This window comes from Pholis gunnellus (genome assembly GCF_910591455.1).
Source record: "Pholis gunnellus genome assembly, chromosome: 2".
NCBI classification, from domain to species: Eukaryota; Metazoa; Chordata; class Actinopteri; order Perciformes; family Pholidae; genus Pholis; species Pholis gunnellus.
Genome location: NC_136536.1, coordinates 10779 through 30000, shown reverse-complemented (window position 1 = coordinate 30000; position 19222 = coordinate 10779). Strand labels below are relative to the sequence as shown.

The 19222-nt window shown below is 45.1% G+C and overlaps 1 protein-coding gene across 3 annotated transcripts; it reads left to right on the top strand.

Annotated features, from left to right (window-relative positions):
- Positions 1-829: 829 nt before the first annotated feature.
- On the top strand, positions 830-18038 carry cdk16 (cyclin dependent kinase 16; the record flags this gene model as incomplete). Of its 3 annotated transcripts, none has more annotated exons than XM_079179937.1 (16): positions 830-953; positions 1999-2160; positions 3163-3281; positions 6802-6930; positions 7048-7104; positions 7189-7303; positions 8728-8822; positions 9018-9080; positions 10004-10127; positions 10355-10475; positions 12826-12923; positions 13024-13129; positions 14230-14272; positions 16506-16596; positions 16681-16755; positions 17146-18038. In XM_079179937.1, the coding sequence occupies 16 exons, from the start codon at positions 830-832 to the stop codon at positions 17181-17183; spliced, it is 1560 nt and encodes a 519-aa protein (XP_079036063.1). In that variant the 3' UTR covers positions 17184-18038. The 3 variants fall into 3 exon arrangements, with proteins under 3 accessions (XP_079036063.1, XP_079036064.1, XP_079036065.1); XM_079179938.1 differs by lacking the exon at positions 17146-18038 and adding an exon at positions 16939-16959; XM_079179939.1 differs by lacking the exon at positions 1999-2160.
- Between the last annotated feature and the right edge of the window lie 1184 nt (positions 18039-19222).

Here is a 19222-nt window from a genome sequence, read left to right as displayed (position 1 = left end):
CAGGGAGGCCGTGGGGTTTAAACCATGCTCAGTTGGTACTAAGGGGCCCAAAGTGTGCCAAGAAAACATCCCCCCACCATTACACCACCAGCAGCCTGAACCGTTGACACCAGGCAGGATGGATCCATGCTGTCATGTTGTTTACGACACATTCTGACCCGACCATCTGAATGTCACAGCTGAAATGGAGACTCATCAGACCAGCCAACGGTTTTATTCTTCTGTTGTCACATGTTGGTGAGCCTGTAGCCTGCAGCCTCAGTGTCCTCTTAGCTGAGGAGTGTTACCCGCTGTGGTCTCTGCTGCTGCAGCCCGTCTGCTTCAAGGTTCCACGTGTTGTGCGTTCAGAGATGTGTTCTGCAGACCGTGGTTGTAACGAGTGGTTATTTGAGTTCCTGTTGCCTTTCTATCATCTCCATCCACTCCATCCTCCTCTGACCTCTGACCTCAACGAGGCATCTTCGTCCACACAACTGCCGCTAACTGGAGATCTTCTCTTTTTTGGACCGTTCTCTGTGAACCCTAGAGACGGTTGTGCGTGAAATTCCAGTAGATCAGCAGTTTGAAATACTCAGACCAACAACATGCCACGTTCAAAGTCACTTAAATCCCTTTCTTCCTCATTGAACTTCAGCAAGTCGTCTTCATCACGTCTAGAGGCCTAAATGCATTGAGTTGCTGCCATGTGATTGGCTGATTAGCTATTTGTGTTAACAAGCAATTGAACAGGTGTGCCTAATAAAGTGTTTCCTCTATCAGCATATATATAAATCTATATATTACTCTGTGTTCACCAGGTGGTCTCCAGGCTGGCTGCCCCGCCCCCCTCATGGAGAGGATGAGAAAGATCAAACGGCAGCTGTCATTCACCCTGGGAAGGGGAGGGGCCGGGGGAGGGGACAGGACGCTGAGTGACACCATCAACCAGGAAGTGACATCACACAGTGACTCAGGTAACACACACACTCCATGTCGAAGGAAATTCTTATTTTTCTGAAATCCATCAACTGGATCCAGCCCAACCTTCATAGACATGTAGCTGACTCACGGTGTTTTTCTTCTCAGTCAGTTTCCTGCAACAAAGACTGAAAGCAAAAGTTCAGCTGGGACTTATTAACATCTGGTTTTCACCTGATGACATAATCAGTTTGTTAATGACGTCTGTCAGAGAAAGTTGTAGTCTGTGATGAATTGTGGGTTAGGGTTAGGCTCCTCCCCTCTGGGAGGAGCTACAGAGCTCTGTACACCAAAACCACCAGACAGGACCAGCTTCTCTCTGCCGTCACGCTGCACTAACACCTCTGTTTACACCATCACCTCCATTCCACTGACACTGTTTATAGGTTTATGTTCATATATATATATACTTTGTGGATATATATTTATACTTGTGTTGTACATAGTTGTTAAATGTTTATACATCTGATTTATTTATTAAGAGCGAAGTGGAAACCGGAGTCAAACTCCATGTATGCGTTCACACACACGGCCAGTAAGGCTGATTCTGATTCTGATTCATCATCCCTCCATCTCCTCTTCATCTCCTCTTCATCATCCCTCCATCTCCTCTTCATCTCCTCTTCATCTCCTCTTCATCATCCCTCCATCTCCTCTTCATCTCCTCTTCATCACCCCTCCATCTCCTCTTCATCATCCCCCATCTCCTCTTCATCATCCCTCCATCTCCTCTTCATCTCCTCTTCATCATCCCTCCATCTCCTCTTCATCTCCTCTTTATCATCCCTCCATCTCCTCTTCATCATCCCCCATCTACTCTTCATCATCCCTTCATCTCCTCTTCATCTCCTCTTCATCATCCCTCCATCTCCTCTTCATCTCCTCTTCATCATCCCTCCATCTCCTCTTCATCATCCCCCATCTCCTCTTCATCATCCCTCCATCTCCTCTTCATCATCCCTTCATCTCCTCTTCATCATCCCCCATCTCCTCTTCATCATCACTCCATCTCCTCTTCATCTCCTCTTCATCATTTATCAGAGGTGGTGTCTCTTCGTGGTTCTTCTGGAGGTTTGAAGCTTCGAGGTTCGTCTTCATCAGTTCAGTCTCTTCTTCAGTCGTACAGCAGCTCGCTGAAGAAACCCGGAGGTCTGGGACGAAGCCTGAGCTCCTACCTGAACCACACGGCTCGACTGGGTAATAGTACGACAAATACACGTACAAATACTGGTAATAGTACCACAAATACACGTACAAATACTGCTTCTACCTGAACCACACGGCTCGACTGGGTACTAGTACATTACATTACAGTGTTGTTGTTTTTCTGTACACATTGTGTGTATAATGATGCCTCTCAGTTTATTTTAAATCCACTTCATCATAAACTGTTTACGGTGTGTTTGGTTTTGAGCCATAACTTTTCCATTTACACCTTTCAATTGTAAAAATATGAGTCAACTAATATCTGAAATCAAAAACACTCAATATTTCATAAAGTCAATGAAGTATTTTCCTGTTGAAAGGCGCTCACACACACACACACACACACACACACACACACTCAGCTGTTGTGTGGAGTTCTTGATGCACCGAGCTCTTCTAGAAACAGATAAAACAGATCGAGAAGTAAAAGCTTGAAGTTACTGAACTCTAAAGTCACTTTAAACTAGAACGTTCTATGTCTCTATTTATTGTATCTCACCTATTGAACCAACGTTTACACCAATTACTGGAGGCACACATTTCTCTACTGCGTTCACATACTGTGTTCATGTTCTCATGTGTTCGTGTTCTCTGCGTTCATGTTCTCTGTGTTCATGTTCTCTGTGTTCACATACTGTGTTCGTGTTCTCTGCGTTCATGTTCTCTGTGTTCGTGTTCTCTGCGTTCACATACTGTGTTCATGTTCTCTGTGTTCGTGTTCTCTGTGTTCGTGTTCTCTGTGTTCGTGTTCTCTGTGTTCGTGTTCTCTGTGTTCGTGTTCTCTGCGTTCGTGTTCTCTGCGTTCGCGTTCTCTGCGTTCGCGTTCTCTGTGTTCACATACTGTGTTCATGTTCTCTGTGTTCGTGTTCTCTGTGTTCGTGTTCTCTGTGTTCGTGTTCTCTGTGTTCGTGTTCTCTGTGTTCGTGTTCTCTGCGTTCGCGTTCTCTGCGTTCGCGTTCTCTGCGTTCATGTTCTCTGTTCATGTTTGTGTACTTTCAGAGATCGTCCATGAGGATGTAAAGATGAGTTCAGATGGAGAAAGTGATCCGGCTTCTTCTTCAGTCAACGTTCAGAGTCCAGTTAGAGTGAGACTGAGAAACAAGAAGATCTCAACTGAGGTACACCTGTACGCACACCTGTACGCACACCTGTACGCACACCTGTACGCACACCTGTACGCACACCTGTACGCACACCTGTACGCACACCTGTACGCACACCTGTACGCACACCTTTACGCACACCTGTACGCACACCTGTACGCACACCTGTACGCACACCTGTACGCACACCTGTACTCACACCTGTACGCACACCTGTACGTACACCTGTACGCACACCTGTACGCACACCTGTACGCACACCTGTACGCACACCTGTACGCACACCTGTACGCACACCTGTGCACACACCTGTGCACACACCTGTGCACACACCTGTACACACACCTGTGCACACACCTGTGCACACACCTGTGCACACACATACACAACAACCCACACTTACTTTGATTGAACAGTAACTTTAAGCGATAGCTTAATAAAAATACACTCCACTATTCTTTATTTCAATAGTCCAGTTGTTATTGATTCAGAAGTTAATAGAACCGTTAGAACTTCTCCAGCTGTCTCAGATCTACAGATCTTGAGTCATTGCTGACCAGCTTTTTCTTTTGAACCATTCCTGGAAACTTGTTGATGTGTTTTCTAGTTGCTGCGTTCCTTCAGATGTGATTGAGCCGAATACCGTCGGGCGTCTCTGTCTCAGCAGATTGTCCATCCTTTCATTGAGTTGATATACAGATGTTGGGAAACAGCTGTTTCTTGTGTCTGAAGGTCAGCTTGAATCTGTTTTGCAGATTCGCTGCAATCTTTGGGTAGCTTTTCTTTTGCGTCCTCTTCCAGTGATGTTGGCTCCATTGCATGGGCCTTAAAGCTCTTGATGACATCGTCAACGGTGGTCAAAGGAGCATCAGGTTCTCTGGAGATGGACTCTTGTCCTTGAGACAGTCAATGCTTCTCTCTGACCCCCCAGAAGATTCTCTCAAAGGAAGCTTATCTTATGTCCTCACTCTTCAGTTGTTTTTCTTTCTTCTTGTCAGTGTTTCTCAGATGTTCCACTGTCTGTGTTTTGACTGAGATGCAGCTTTTCTCACCATCGTTCTCTTCGCTGATATTAAGTCTTTTCAAAGCTTGAGTACAGCGTTTACCTGCTGAAGGACGACCTTCCTCCTGCTACAGGAGTTGATCCTGGACTTCAGAAAGTCATCTCAAGTCCTGCTGTATTGCAGTTTAATTCTTCCATCAGACAGGCCGTCCCCCAGGGCAGCTTTGTAATACAGGTGTCACGATTAGGCTTTGCCTTCTGTCTTCCCTGTGTCTTTGTGTAGCTCCACACCTTCCTCACTCTACCTGTCAGTCACTCCCTCATCATCAGCCTAACTCCCTTCACCTTCCACTGATCACCAATCAAACACTCCCTCCTCATCAGCACAACTCCCCTCACCTGTTCAACCTACTTTATAAACCCCTCAGTCACTCACTGCCAGATCATCCTTCATGTCTACCCGCCCGGTTTGCTCGTCCTGGTCCCGGTTTCCCCGTTTGCCTGCCCCGTCTCGTTCCTGCTGGATTTTCCCCTCGTCTCTTGTCTTGTCTGTGGATTCCCTGTCGTGTCCTGTAAGTTTCCTGTTGGATTAACTGTGCATTAAAATACCTGCTTCATGCTACTCTGCCTGGTCTGCGCTTGAGTCCTCCATCATGACGTGACAACAGGCAGATGTTTGCAGGAGCCGACCATCCTCTCGGTCTTCTCACCTTGAGTTATGTGGACTCGGTGGTTTCCTGCCATTCAGCAAAGAGCTGCTGGTCTTTCATTGACTGAGTCTGAGAACGGGACATGTTCCCATGTGTGACCTGTATCTGCTGCCCTGCCTTCTGCTCAGACGTCTCAATGGAGTTGTTCTGGAAGAAGTAGAATACCTCTGCAAAATGATGCTCTCAAAGATTTGCCGTTCAACATTTGGAGAATGTATTTGCTAAAACGGTCTGAATTTGAGTGTTTTCCCTCGTTGGAATCAGGACACCTCCTGCATGAGCTTTTTCTTCCACATCACATCATCTGTGTCCATAAGAAGTTCAGGATGCATGGCCCCGCCTTTGGCCCCGGGCTCTGGACTCTGGGCTCTGGACTCTGGACTCTGGACTCTGGGCTCTGGGCTCTGGGCTCTGGACTCTGAACTCTGGACTCTGGACTCTGGACTCTGGGCTCTGGGCTCTGGACTCTGGCCTCTGGACTCTGAACTCTGGACTCTGGACTCTGGGCTCTGGACTCTGGACTCTGGACTCTGGGCTCTGGGCTCTGGGATCTGGACTCTGAACTCTGGACTCTGGACTCTGGACTCTGGGCTCTGGGCTCTGGACTCTGGCCTCTGGACTCTGAACTCTGGACTCTGAACTCTGGGCTCTGGACTCTGGACTCTGGACTCTGGACTCTGGGCTCTGGGCTCTGAACTCTGGACTCTGGACTCTGGACTCTGGGCTCTGGGCTCTGGACTCTGAACTCTGGACTCTGGGCTCTGGACTCTGGACTCTGCCTTTGGCCTCTGGACTCTGGACTCTGAACTCTGGACTCTGGACTCTGGACTCTGGCCTCTGGACTCTGGACTCTGGGCTCTGGGCTCTGGACTCTGCCTTTGGCCTCTGGACTCTGGACTCTGAACTCTGGACTCTGGACTCTGGACTCTGGGCTCTGGGCTCTGGGCTCTGGACTCTGAACTCTGGACTCTGGACTCTGCCTTTGGCCTCTGGACTCTGGACTCTGGACTCTGGCCTCTGGACTCTGGACTCTGGGCTCTGGGCTCTGGACTCTGGACTCTGCCTTTGGCCTCTGGACTCTGGACTCTGGACTCTGGCCTCTGGACTCTGGACTCTGGGCTCTGGGCTCTGGGCTCTGGACTCTGGACTCTGCCTTTGGCCTCTGGACTCTGGACTCTGGACTCTGGGCTCTGGGCTCTGGACTCTGGACTCTGGACTCTGCCTTTGGCCTCTGGACTCTGGACTCTGGACTCTGGACTCTGCCTTTGGCCTCTGGACTCTGGACTCTGGACTCTGGCCTCTGGACTCTGGGCTCTGCCTTTGGCCTCTGGACTCTGGACTCTGGACTCTGGCCTCTGGACTCTGGACTCTGGGCTCTGGGCTCTGGGCTCTGGACTCTGGACTCTGCCTTTGGCCTCTGGACTCTGGACTCTGGCCTCTGGACTCTGGACTCTGCCTTTGGCCTCTGGACTCTGGACTCTGGACTCTGGCCTCTGGACTCTGGACTCTGGGCTCTGGGCTCTGGACTCTGGACTCTGCCTTTGGCCTCTGGACTCTGGACTCTGGACTCTGGACTCTGGACTCTGGACTCTGGGCTCTGGGCTCTGGACTCTGGACTCTGCCTTTGGCCTCTGGACTCTGGACTCTGGACTCTGGGCTCTGGGCTCTGGGCTCTGGACTCTGGACTCTGCCTTTGGCCTCTGGACTCTGGACTCTGGACTCTGGGCTCTGGGCTCTGGACTCTGGACTCTGAACTCTGGACTCTGTTTGGTGCCTGTTGATGTCCCTGACTCCATTAATGTGCTACTTTTTTGTGTTTCAGGACATTAACAAACGTCTATCGTTACCGGCTGACATTCGCCTTCCAGACGGTTATCTGGAGAAGTTTAATCTGATTGGTCCAGCTCTGTTTGAGCAGCCAATCAGCAGAAGGCTGCGTAGAGTGTCTCTGGTACGTCTACCTGCTTTTATTGTCCTGTTTCTATTGTATTCTAATGTTAGTATTTGGTGTCTTCATACAGATCATATTAACGTTCTCTTGTCTCCGTCTGTCCCTTCGTGTCTGCAGTCAGAGATTGGTTTTGGGAAACTGGAGACGTACATTAAACTGGACAAACTGGGAGAGGTGAGGACTCATGATTGTGTGTGTTGTGAGCAGACTTACCTGTCTCTCTCTCACCTGTCTCACTCTCTCCCTGTCTGTCTGCAGGGGACGTACGCTACAGTGTATAAAGGTCGCAGTAAACTCACAGAGAACCTTGTGGCCTTGAAGGAGATTCGATTAGAACATGAAGAAGGAGCTCCATGTACTGCTATCAGAGAAGGTAGTACTTATGTATACTAAAGAACTAACACTACACTACAATGCTAGTACTACAGTTAAGCCTACTACCATTACAGTGTATTGTGACACCACAGAATATGATTCAATCAGTATCACTGTTAGTACTGATACTTCATTAACAGTGATACTGATAGTATCAGTGGTAGTACTGATAGTATCAGTGGTAGTACTGATAGTATCAGTGGTAGTACTGATAGTATCAGTGGTAGTACTGATAGAATCAGTGGTAGTACTGATAGTATCAGTGGTAGTACTGATACTGCATTAACAGTGATAGTAATTGTATTAGTAGTACAACATGTGGGGCGGCTGTGGCTCAGAGGAAGATCGGCGGTTCGATCGAGTACTTTTGTAAGACGCTGAACCCTCATTGATTCTGAAGACTGGAGGCGTGTGTGCGTGTGTGTGTGTGTGCGTGTGTGCGTGTGTGTCCGTGTGTGTGTGTGTGTCCGTGTGTGTCCTCTGCTCCTAACGCTAGATGTCGCTGCATATTTCCTTCTAAACTAGACCAGTAACTTCCTGTCACATGATCTGTTGAAAATCACAGCATGGCGGCTCACAAGCAAGAGACTCACTGTGATCCTGACTCATTCCTGTCGACTCATGATGGCTGTAGCAGTGTAGTGCCCCCCCCCCCCCCCCCCCCCCCCCCCCCACACACACACTCACTCACACACACACACACACACACACACACACACACACACACACACACACACACACACACACACACACACACACACACACACACACACACACACACACCTCAGAGAGGAGCCCTGATGTGAGAGTTTAGACTCGACCACAGTTGAATGTTAGGATAATGTCACGAGAGCCGTACAGGCTGCACCGTGGAGGAGTTACTGAACCTGAACCTGAACCTGGAGGACTTGGACATAAGAGAGAAGAACCTCTAGTGATCTAGTGACAGATCAACTTTACTTCATGTGTTTATCATCCACATGGAAGTTCAGAGTGATCAGTGGCACAAAGGGAACAGCACGTCATTTACTGTAGAATGAAGTTGTGGTAAAAGTGTTCTGTGACACAATGAGAATACAATCTGCTCTTTATTCTTTATTCTTTAATCTTTCAGTGTGTTCTCAGTGAGTGACTGTGAAATATAAAGACCTTTGAATTAGTTTTGATGCAATTAGTCCGCTGAGTTAATGTGTCGTGTAGCTATTAGACTCTCCAGGTGCTACAGCAAGCTGGATTTAAAATGATACAAATATTGCAATATGCATCGTATCGCAATATATCGGCCCAGTATTGTGTGCGTAATAATGTGTGTGTAATAATGTGTGTGTAATAATGATTGCGTAATAATGTGTGTGTAATAATGATTGCGTAATAATGTGTGTGTAATAATGATTGCGTAATAATGTGTGTGTTCTCCCTCAGTGTCTCTGTTGAAGGATCTGAAACACGCCAACATTGTCACGCTTCATGACATCATCCACACACAGAAGTCCCTCACACTGGTGTTTGAGTACCTGGTGAGACACACACACACACACACACATACCCACACACACACACACACACACACACACACACACACACACACACACACACACACACACACACACACACACACACACACACACACACACACACACACACACACACACACACACACACACCTTTTTATTTGGTGTATTGAGCCTTTAATCCTGTTTCTTGTGTTTCAGGACAAAGATCTGAAACAGTATCTGGACGACTGTGGAAACATCATCAATGTTCACAACGTCAAAGTGAGAAAACTTTGAATGTACACTATGTACACTATGTCAGTACTTTGAACCTGTCAGTACTGCTGTTTGTATATAGTTTACTGATACTGACTGACACGGTATCAATGACGCTGATATGAGGTTTATGTGTGTTTGGATATTAACAAATATTACAGATAATTGTTTTATGAACAGAATTATGAGTAATAATAATAATAATGCTCTTTATTTATAGAGTGCAGATCATACAGGCTACGGAGCTCAAAGACCCGTTTACAGATCAATAAATACAAGTTGTAGGAAGAAAGCATGCATTTTACATTTTAAGTTTAATTTAATAAATTTCAACAGATGAATAAGAACTGGAAAACATTTTACATTTAAAATGTTTAGACACAAAATAGTTTGAAGACATAAGATTATTTAAAATATATATACATACACACACTCTATTGTTCTGCCACATAACTAATTAGACATTAATACAATCTGGTCTGTTCAATCAGTCACTCGCTGCCATTGTCTGTTTGTTTGGGAGAACAAAGGGAACATCTGTGTGCCAGCTGATTGCTCCAGCATCCAGTCCAACAATAAATACATCCAATAACATTGTGTGTTTTCCTCGGTACCTTCATCACCACATTTCAAATACTGTCCACAGCATCGGTAACATTTAGTTACATTACATTTAGTCAGGTGGGCTACTGAAAGCAGTAATATATCAATATCATTATTAATACAATGATGAATATGCGTTAGTTAATTAAAAGTGAGAGGAAGCAAGATGCTGGACATGAGAGTTCCTAATGACGGGATTGTAAAGGTTACAGATGAGCAACAGTGGAGGACCGAGTTTCATCTGAGGAACCTGAACCGGATTCCTTTGATCTTAAACTGTTTAGAACTCTACCTGTGATTCTTTGTTCTGCTGTTTGTCTCCTCAGCTCTTCCTTTTCCAGCTGTTGCGAGGTTTGTCGTATTGTCATCGGAGGAAGGTTCTCCACAGAGACCTGAAACCCCAAAACCTGCTGATCAACGAGCGAGGAGAGCTCAAACTAGCAGACTTTGGTGAGTCCACTGCTTCTGTTCTGTAAAAGACTTTGGACTACGGTGTCTTCATGATAGTTCTATTATGTTGCTGAAGTGATGTAAACACAGTGATGATGACACGTGTGTGTGTGTGTGTGTGTGTGTGTGTGTGTGTGTGTGTGTGTGTGTGTGTGTGTGTGTGTGTGTGTGTGTGTGTGTGTGTGTGTGTGTGTGTGTGTGTGTGTGTGTGTGTGTGTGTGTTTTAGGTCTCGCACGAGCAAAATCAATCCCAACCAAGACGTATTCTAATGAGGTGGTGACACTCTGGTACCGACCGCCAGACATCCTGTTGGGCAGCACTAACTACTCCACTCACATCGACATGTGGTCAGTACCGTCACACTAGCAGTTTGTTTGATCCACATAAACTTTTTCATTGCAGTAGCTATTGACAATATCAAAAAGTTGCACTGAGATTTAGAAGCATTGAGATCTAACATTTACCAGCATTGACCGTACAGAACAGGTCGCTGGTCTCTGTGCTATGTTCACAGAACCCTGACTAGAATTTCACAAATATACTGTTTTGTTTCAAAAGGGGCAGAATCTGATTAGAACAACTTTTCCTCAAACCAAAGATAAGAAACAAAGCTTTGAAATTGACCTAAAACTAGTGTCCAGGTTAAGACGAGGCTTCTTCAGGAGTGCCTGAACTACAGCATGCTAAAAACTAGATGGGAATGTACCTGTGGCTAGAAACTGTTAGATTAGCAGTAATCTCGGACCATTTGCTTCAAATTACAGTTTTAGGAGCCCAGGAAGGACCTCAATAGCCAGTGAGATATCCTCGATAGGGTGTGAGATGTGTAACCTAATGCTGAGGGTTTGATTTGAAAAAATCTTGAAACTGCTCACAGCTGATTAGGGAGTCATATGCAGTGGAGCCAGCAGTGTGGTTAACTATGGAGTCTGTGGTACGTAACAGGATCCTGTAGTTGTGACTGCTCTTAATGATATCTAAGAGGAATTTAAATATTGCATCATTTACAGAGGATTGGTACTTGATAACGAGCTGCATCCATCCATCCATGTTCCTCCTCTGATCCGGGGTCGGGTCTTGGTGGCAGCAGCCCAGCAGGCTGACCCAGACTTCCCTCTGCAACATGTTGCAGCTCATTCTGGGGGATCCCGAGGCGTTCCCAGGCCAGCTGGGAGAGATAATCCCTCCAGCGTGTTCTGGGTCTTCCCCGGGGTCTCCTCCCAGTTGGACGTGCCCAGAAAACCTCCAGTGGGAGCAGGAGGCATCCTAATTAGATGCTGAACCACCTCAGCTGACTCCTTTTGACGCGAAGGAGGAGCGGCTCGACTCCAAGTTCCCTCCTGATGTCCGAGCTCCTCCCCCTCTCTCTAAGGCTGAGCCCGGCCACCCTACGGAGGAAACTCATTTTGGCCGCTTGTAGCCGCGACCTTGTCCTTTCGGTCTTCGACCCAGAGTTCGTGACCATAGGTGAGGGTAGGAACGTAGACCGACCAGTAAATTGAGAGCTTTGCCTTCCGGCTCAGCTCTCTCTTCACCAAGACGGTCCGGTGCAGCGCCTGCTTTACTGCTGCAGCCGCACCGATCCGCCTGTCGACCTCCCGCTCCATCGTACCCTCACTCGTGAACAAGACCCCGAGATACTTAAACAACTTCACTTGAGGTCGGCACTCCGTCCCCACCTGGAGGGAGCGATCCACCCATAACGAGCTCCTTCTATATATTTAATAGGAGACATACAGTGTGTATTTTATCCACTTACACTCTGCTTTCCGGCAGTTCCGTCTAATATAACTCCTTCAGCAGGGGTCTGCACTAGTCGTCCTAGCTCTAATCCTAAGAGGGGTCAGTGGAGTCTCGAATAAAAAGACAGGATTTATGGAAGAGGTCTATTCATTCATCAGTGGGGGGGATTCAATAACAGACTGTGAAATCTGCACTATAGGCAGTAAAAAAACCAGTATTCATAATCAGTAGCCAATGTTTTCATGAGACAGACAGGAATATAAAAATCGTTTAAAATTAAAGCCGGTGATATCCTGACATGACGACGGATAGGAGCTCAGAAAACTCACAATGAAAGGCTTTGGTGTGGTTTGGATGGATATATACTGTTGTTGTTGTTAAACATATATTGTTCAATTATATTTACTGTTTGTCATCCATATGCAATGTTACTGACTTTGAATCTTGCTAGTATAATGTTAGCTTTCTGTTGCATAAGTACCTTATGGGATGGTAATGATTGTTCAAAATATTAGCAGATGTAAGGGTTACAGCCAAAATGTAGTGAGTGGATTGTGAAAAACTTAAAATGTTCATTGCAAAAGGCATGGAAACATAAATTAGTTATTAATTGAATAATTGTTTTTCTCTGGCAAGTAACCATAAGCGGGATAATGCCCTTCAAAGTGTCCATTATCAGGAATTAACGGACTCGTGGAGGCAACAGGCAATCATGGATTCTGGCCTCTATGTAGTCCATTCATTCCTGATAATGGACACTTTGAAGGCATAATCCCTTACTTTTACTGTAAATGGACCATCATTTACTAAATGAACATCATGCTGTATTGAAGAAGACGTGAAACTAGAGATTGAGACCATAAACATGTTTACAATGTTTACTGAGGTAATAAATGGAGAAGTAGTCTCTGTGTCTCTGTCTGTCTTTCTCTTTACCCGTCTGTCTCTCTGTAGGGGTGTTGGTTGTATCTTCTATGAGATGACGACAGGTCGACCTCTGTTTCCTGGTTCCACAGTGGAGGAGGAGCTTCACTTCATCTTCAAACTCTTGGGTGAGGAGCATTCAGCTTCTGTTATTTTCATCTATAGAAAGCTGTGTATACTTAATGCATTTTGTGTGTTTGATATATATTGTGTATATTTCTTGTACAGGTACTCCCACAGAGCAGAGCTGGTCTGGGATCAGTTGTAATGATGAATTTGTTGCGCACAAATATCCTCTCTACCGAGCAGAGAGACTGAGTAACCACACTCCCAGGTACACCACACTGTACGACGCGTAGGTACACCACACTGTACGACGTCTAGCTACACCACACTGTACGACGCGTAGGTACACCACACTGTACGACGCGTAGGTACACCACACTGTACGACGTCTAGCTACACCACACTGTACGACGTCTAGCTACACCACACTGTACGACGTCTAGCTACACCACACTGTACGACGCGTAGGTACACCACACTGTACGACGCGTAGGTACACCACACTGTACGACGTCTAGCTACACCACACTGTACGACGCGTAGGTACACCACACTGTACGACGCGTAGGTACACCACACTGTACGACGCGTAGGTACACCACACTGTACGACGTCTAGCTACACCACACTGTACGACGTCTAGCTACACCACACTGTACGACGTCTAGCTACACCACACTGTACGACGTCTAGGTACACCACACTGTACGACGTCTAGCTACACCACACTGTACGACGTCTAGGTACACCACACTGTACGACACGTAGGTACACCACACTGTACAACGTCTAGCTACACCACACTGTACGACGTCTAGCTACACCACACTGTACGACGTCTAGCTACACCACACTGTACGACACGTAGGTACACCGCACACTGTACTTGTTTGATTGGTTTAGCTCACGGTGAGGTGTATTCTGGGGTCAAGTGTAGTTCAGGGGGAGGTGTAGTTCAGGGTGAGAGGCATGGTGCTGTCCGAGGCACGATTCCGTCAGTAATTTCCTGTTTGGGTCACGATGATGTCGTAGCCGAGTCTCCACCCCCAGAGACCCGGTCTTGTTCTTTGTTTCCATCAAGGTCTCCATCATGTTGCAGCCTGCAGATCCAAATTTGTGTGACAGCAGCAGCAAGGATATTAAAAAATGCACAATATATACACTAAAATAACAGAGTAGGACATATTATATAAGAAGATAAAATAACAAGAATGCACAGTATATACAATGAAATAGTATATGGGCTGTATGTGAGCAGCAGGCGGTCTGGGGTTGTTGGACATGTTGAGGAGAATCTGTGTAAAAAGGTTCTGGAAGCAGAAACTTTGTCATTGAGACCTGTTTGACTGTGTTGGTCTGTGTGTTTAGGCTCAGCACTGAAGGAGTGGAGCTGTTGTCAAAGTTCCTGCAGGTCAGTAAACATGTCGATGTTTTATTTTACACTATAATAAGTCATAATGATGATAATGACAGTAATACTACTACTACTACTACTAATGATGATTATCAGAAGAATATTTTTTATTAAAAACATAATTAATGTGTGTGTGTGTGTGTGTGTGTGTGTGTGTGTGTTAAAAAAAATAATAATATTGAGCCGCAAGCTGTGATTGCTGGTGTGGTTGACCTTCATTTGCTGGTATCGGAGCAAATTGACCAGCACTGGAGCTTCAAGTTAAAGCTTCCACTGAGTTGATAAAGTATGAATTGAAAGCTGTACAAATTACAACTTCATCTTGTATAAAGCACCCGTTCACATTCATTTTAAGTTGCTTCATTGAATTGCTGTTATGTTTGTCTGTTAACGTCTTTAGATTATCCCATATTATTTTAGAATTACCTCCTGCTTCATCAATGTTCTTAATAAAACAAATTAGCTTTTGTTTTTCTAAGTTCTTTTGTTACCTGGTTTCTCAGCATTGTGAATTTCTGCCGATCATTTCCTAATTTAGACTTGAGTGCCAGTTTTAATGCATAGTCCCGTTTTTTCATTAAATTCCAGATGTCACTATTTAGCCATGGAAGTGTGTTCTTTTGGTTTTGTTTAATTTTGGCTTTCTTAATGAAACTGTTCATTGTGGTCTGTATTGTGGAGAAGAAGATGTTGCAGTCTTCCTCCACACTTGCACCCGTTATACAGTTGCTCCAATCATTTCCTTCTTTAGCATCCTCAAATGAATTTTAGTCACCTTTCGGTATTCTTAATTGAGAAGCCTTTCTGGTAGAAGACATATTAAAACGTTTCTTTGTAAGTTTTCTTGTTAAAAGTATTAAATTATGGTCAGACATACCAGTTGCCATATTGTGTGTTTTGATCATTCTTTCTTGTTTATTGCTAAAAATCGAATCAATCTGGGACTGAGCAGAGTGGGTTATCCATGCGGGTTCGTTCACTAACTGAGTCATATTAAAACAATCAATTGTACGTTTTAGGGATTTTCTTCCAGACTTATCCTCCCAATTTACATTAAAATCACCAATTAATATAACCTCACATTCCCTTAACATGGAATTAAGCTGATCCTAAAATTCACATTTGGACGATGGTGGTCTGTAGAGACAGATAAGAGTAAAGGTGTGTTCACACCAAACGCGATGAACGCCGGAGAGGGGGCGTGGCTTATCGGCCTGAAGGCCGTTCAACTGTCCGCCATCAACATGGAAAAATCACCTCTTTCTGCCTAGTACGTGTTGTGGAAGTCCCAGATATCACGGGGAACTAAACGCCGTCATGTCTGGTTCATAACATAGTCCGGAGGAGCTCCTGGATTTCATTGAGCTCACTGTGTCTAGTGAGCCACACGTCTGTTTACTACAGCTGTATGAACACAACATAAACTGATTTGGCTGTGATTTAACGGCAATAAACCGACACAAAGGGACTCCGTAATAACTACGTAATGATGCCGATTTGTACTTGTTTTCTCAATGGAGCTCGGATCGATTGGTGCTAGGCTATGCTAACATTGTAGCAGCTCCATCAACACTCACAATAACGTCATCTAGACATGAATACGGCAGCGTCTATTCATTGTTTGTACCGTATGGTTTACACACACACATAGTTTGGTCTCTTTGATATGAGGGGTCGTAGAGCTCTGGGTGAACATGGCGGCTACAGCATTTATTTCCTGATTCAACAACGGAAGGACTTCACTGATGACATGGGGAGCAACTCAGCGCTGATAGGCTATCGCGCTGGAGCGGCACGCGATTTTTTTCGCAGTTCAAATATTTCAACTTCTGCGTTTGGGGCGCCAAACTCGCCGCACCATCACAAATTTGCGTTCATCGCGTCTGTACGTAGACTTTGTATGTAATCTCGCCGCGTTCATCGCGTTTGGTGTGAACACACCTTAAGAGACATTTGAGATGATAGTAACACCGTCAGACCAGTACATTCCAATTTGACATCACTTGACCACTTAATCTGGTTGCAGTTAAGGTGTTCTTTAATGTAAAACATTACTACTCCTCCTTTACCACGAGATCATCGCTTCTAAATATATTGTATCCATTTAAAGCAACAGGGCGAGTTTATATGTAGCCACGTTTCTGAGAGGCATAGAAAGTCCAGGTTTGAGTCCACAACAAGATGTTTTATTTGATCCGTTGTTTTAATGAAGTTTGTATTTCAACTTTAGTTTGAAGGGAAGAAGAGGATCTCAGCAGCCGAGTCAATGAATCATCGTTATTTCAGTAACCTAGGAAACAGAGTGATGACGCTTCTCGACAGTAAGTTTAAACACAACTGTTTGTAATCTGTGATGTCACTGTGTGCTGTGAGTGACATCACTAAGTCACTTAATGTTGTTTCAGCAATGTCCATCTTCAGTCTGCCAGAGATTCAACTGGAAAAAGAGACACTCAGACCAACACTCACCTCTGATCCAGGTAACGCACACAGACCAACACTCACCTCTGATCCAGGTAACGCACACACACGTACTGTTCTTTCAAACATTGGCTGCCAAAACACAAGGAAGTAATTGAGTGAAAAACAAAGTGAGCCGATGACTCAATATCTGTTCTGGAGCTTTTGATCATATCACAAAGTTCATTCTTGACAATCTACAGCTCCATGACAACTAAGCAGCACCATCCATTGAGGAAGATCATGTGATATGACTGAAAGCTCCAGAACAACAGCCGCCTTATGGTGAGATGGTTCTGTTGTTTGTAAGATTTAAAAATAAAGCTTGAATTTCAAAACAAAGACCAGAAAAAATCATTTGTTGTGTTAAATACATTGTTTTTATTTAATAATAAAATTGTTTTGTCCAGTGAACAGTCCGGCCAAGAGGCGTGGCCTGCTACTCTGACATCATGGTGGAGGCGTGGTCTGCTACTCTGACATCATGGTGGAGGCGTGGTCTGCTACTCTGACATCATGGTGGAGGCGTGGTCTGCTACTCTGACATCATGGTGGAGGCGTGGTCTGCTACTCTGACATCATGGTGGAGGCGTGGTCTGATCTTCTGACATCATGGTGGAGGCGTGGTCTGCTACTCTGACATCATGGTGGAGGCGTGGTCTGCTACTCTGAGATCATGGTGGAGGCGTGGTCTGATCTTCTGACAGCATGGTGGAGGTGTGGTCTGATCTTCTGACAGCATGGTGGAGGCGTGGTCTGATCTTCTGACAGCATGGTGGAGGCGTGGTCTTATCTTCTGACAGCATGGTGGAGGCGTGGTCTGCTGCTCTGATCATGGTGGAGGCGTGGTCTGATCTTCTGACAGCATGGTGGAGGCGTGGTCTGATCTTCTGACATCATGGTGGAGGCGTGGTCTGCTGCTCTGATCATGGTGGAGGCGTGGTCTGCTACTCTGACATCATGGTGGAGGCGTGGTCTGATCTTCTGACAGCATGGTGGAGGCGGGACAAAGGGAAAGTGAAAGAAACAGAGGTGATGATGATGATTTTCTTTTCTCTGGAGGAGTAAAATAAGAACAGGAATTAAAACAAAAGAAGAAGAAAACAAAGTAAGCACTGAAATGATTGTTAATCAAGAGAAGAAGAGAAGAAAATGTCACAGACAGATAATGCAATAATGGATCACAACAGCCATCTGACCAATCAGTTACCAGCAGGTTGTAACTATCAGCAAGAGATTCCCATTAGTACACAAACGGATGAACAGATTCATGACTTACAGCTTATTGAACAGAACAGATGTTGGAATGTAAATTCTGTCTTCCATTTTCAGATTCAACACAAACGCCTGAATACAGGTATCACCTGTGTGAACACCTGTGTGTGTGTGTCATTCATTGGGATTGCACTAAAACTGTATTTGTTTTATTTTAAAAGAAAAACTAAACCATCAGACAAAGTTCATCATCAGTTCAGACAGGAAGTGCTGTTTGGTATTCTGGATATAAACTGAATGACTAAAGTTACAGGAAAGAATGTTTCATTTTTTATAGTTAAAAGTCTTAATACATTTCAATTCAGTCATTTAGCAACGCTTTTATCCAAAGCGACTTACAATTCAGATTTTATCACATTCATAAACGTAGGCACAGCTACGGGAGCCATTTGGGTTTAAGTGTCTTACTCAAGGACACCGACATGCGACTAGCGTAGCCGGAGGCGGGGATCGAACCGCCGATCCTCTGATTGAAGGACGGCCCTGCTCTCCACTTATCCAGTCACCAATAATTGGTTTGGAGCCAGTATAACATTTACAATAACGTTTACAGTACTACATTTACACTTTAATGTTATTTCTTATAAAACAGACTGAAATCTGCAAAAGAATGTTTAATTATGTTTTATTATAAAAGTGTGAAACTGGTTTCTGCTGTTCTGCATGTGTGTCGTACACTCAGACTGTAATACTGTAAAAATACAGTGATACTGTAATTATATCTACAGGTATACTTTAAGTCTACAGTGAACAGCTGTGAAATGTTTTCTTCATACAGATCATTTCATTCTAACAGGTTGAATTGTTTTTATTCAGGAATCAGAAGACGATGTGACATCCACTTATCTGAGACTGGGGGCGGGGTTTATCTGAGACTGGGGGCGGGGTTTATCTGAGACTGGGGCGGGGTTTATCTGAGACTGGGGGCGGAGTTTATCTGAGACTGGGGGTGAGGTTAATCTGAGACTGGGGGCGGGGTTTATCTGAGACTGGGGCGGGGTTAATCTGAGACTGGGGGCGGGGCTTTAGCCTAGTTTATATGGTGTGCGTCGGCTCTGCTGGAGGTCGCTCTGTTTGTTAGTGCACCTCTGAATTTTTGTTACTTGACGATCACGTCACCGTCACAAATATTCACTGATAAAAACAATATTTAAATGTCTAGGAATTATACAAAGGGCAATTACTTTTTAGATGCTTTAGAAACATGAAACA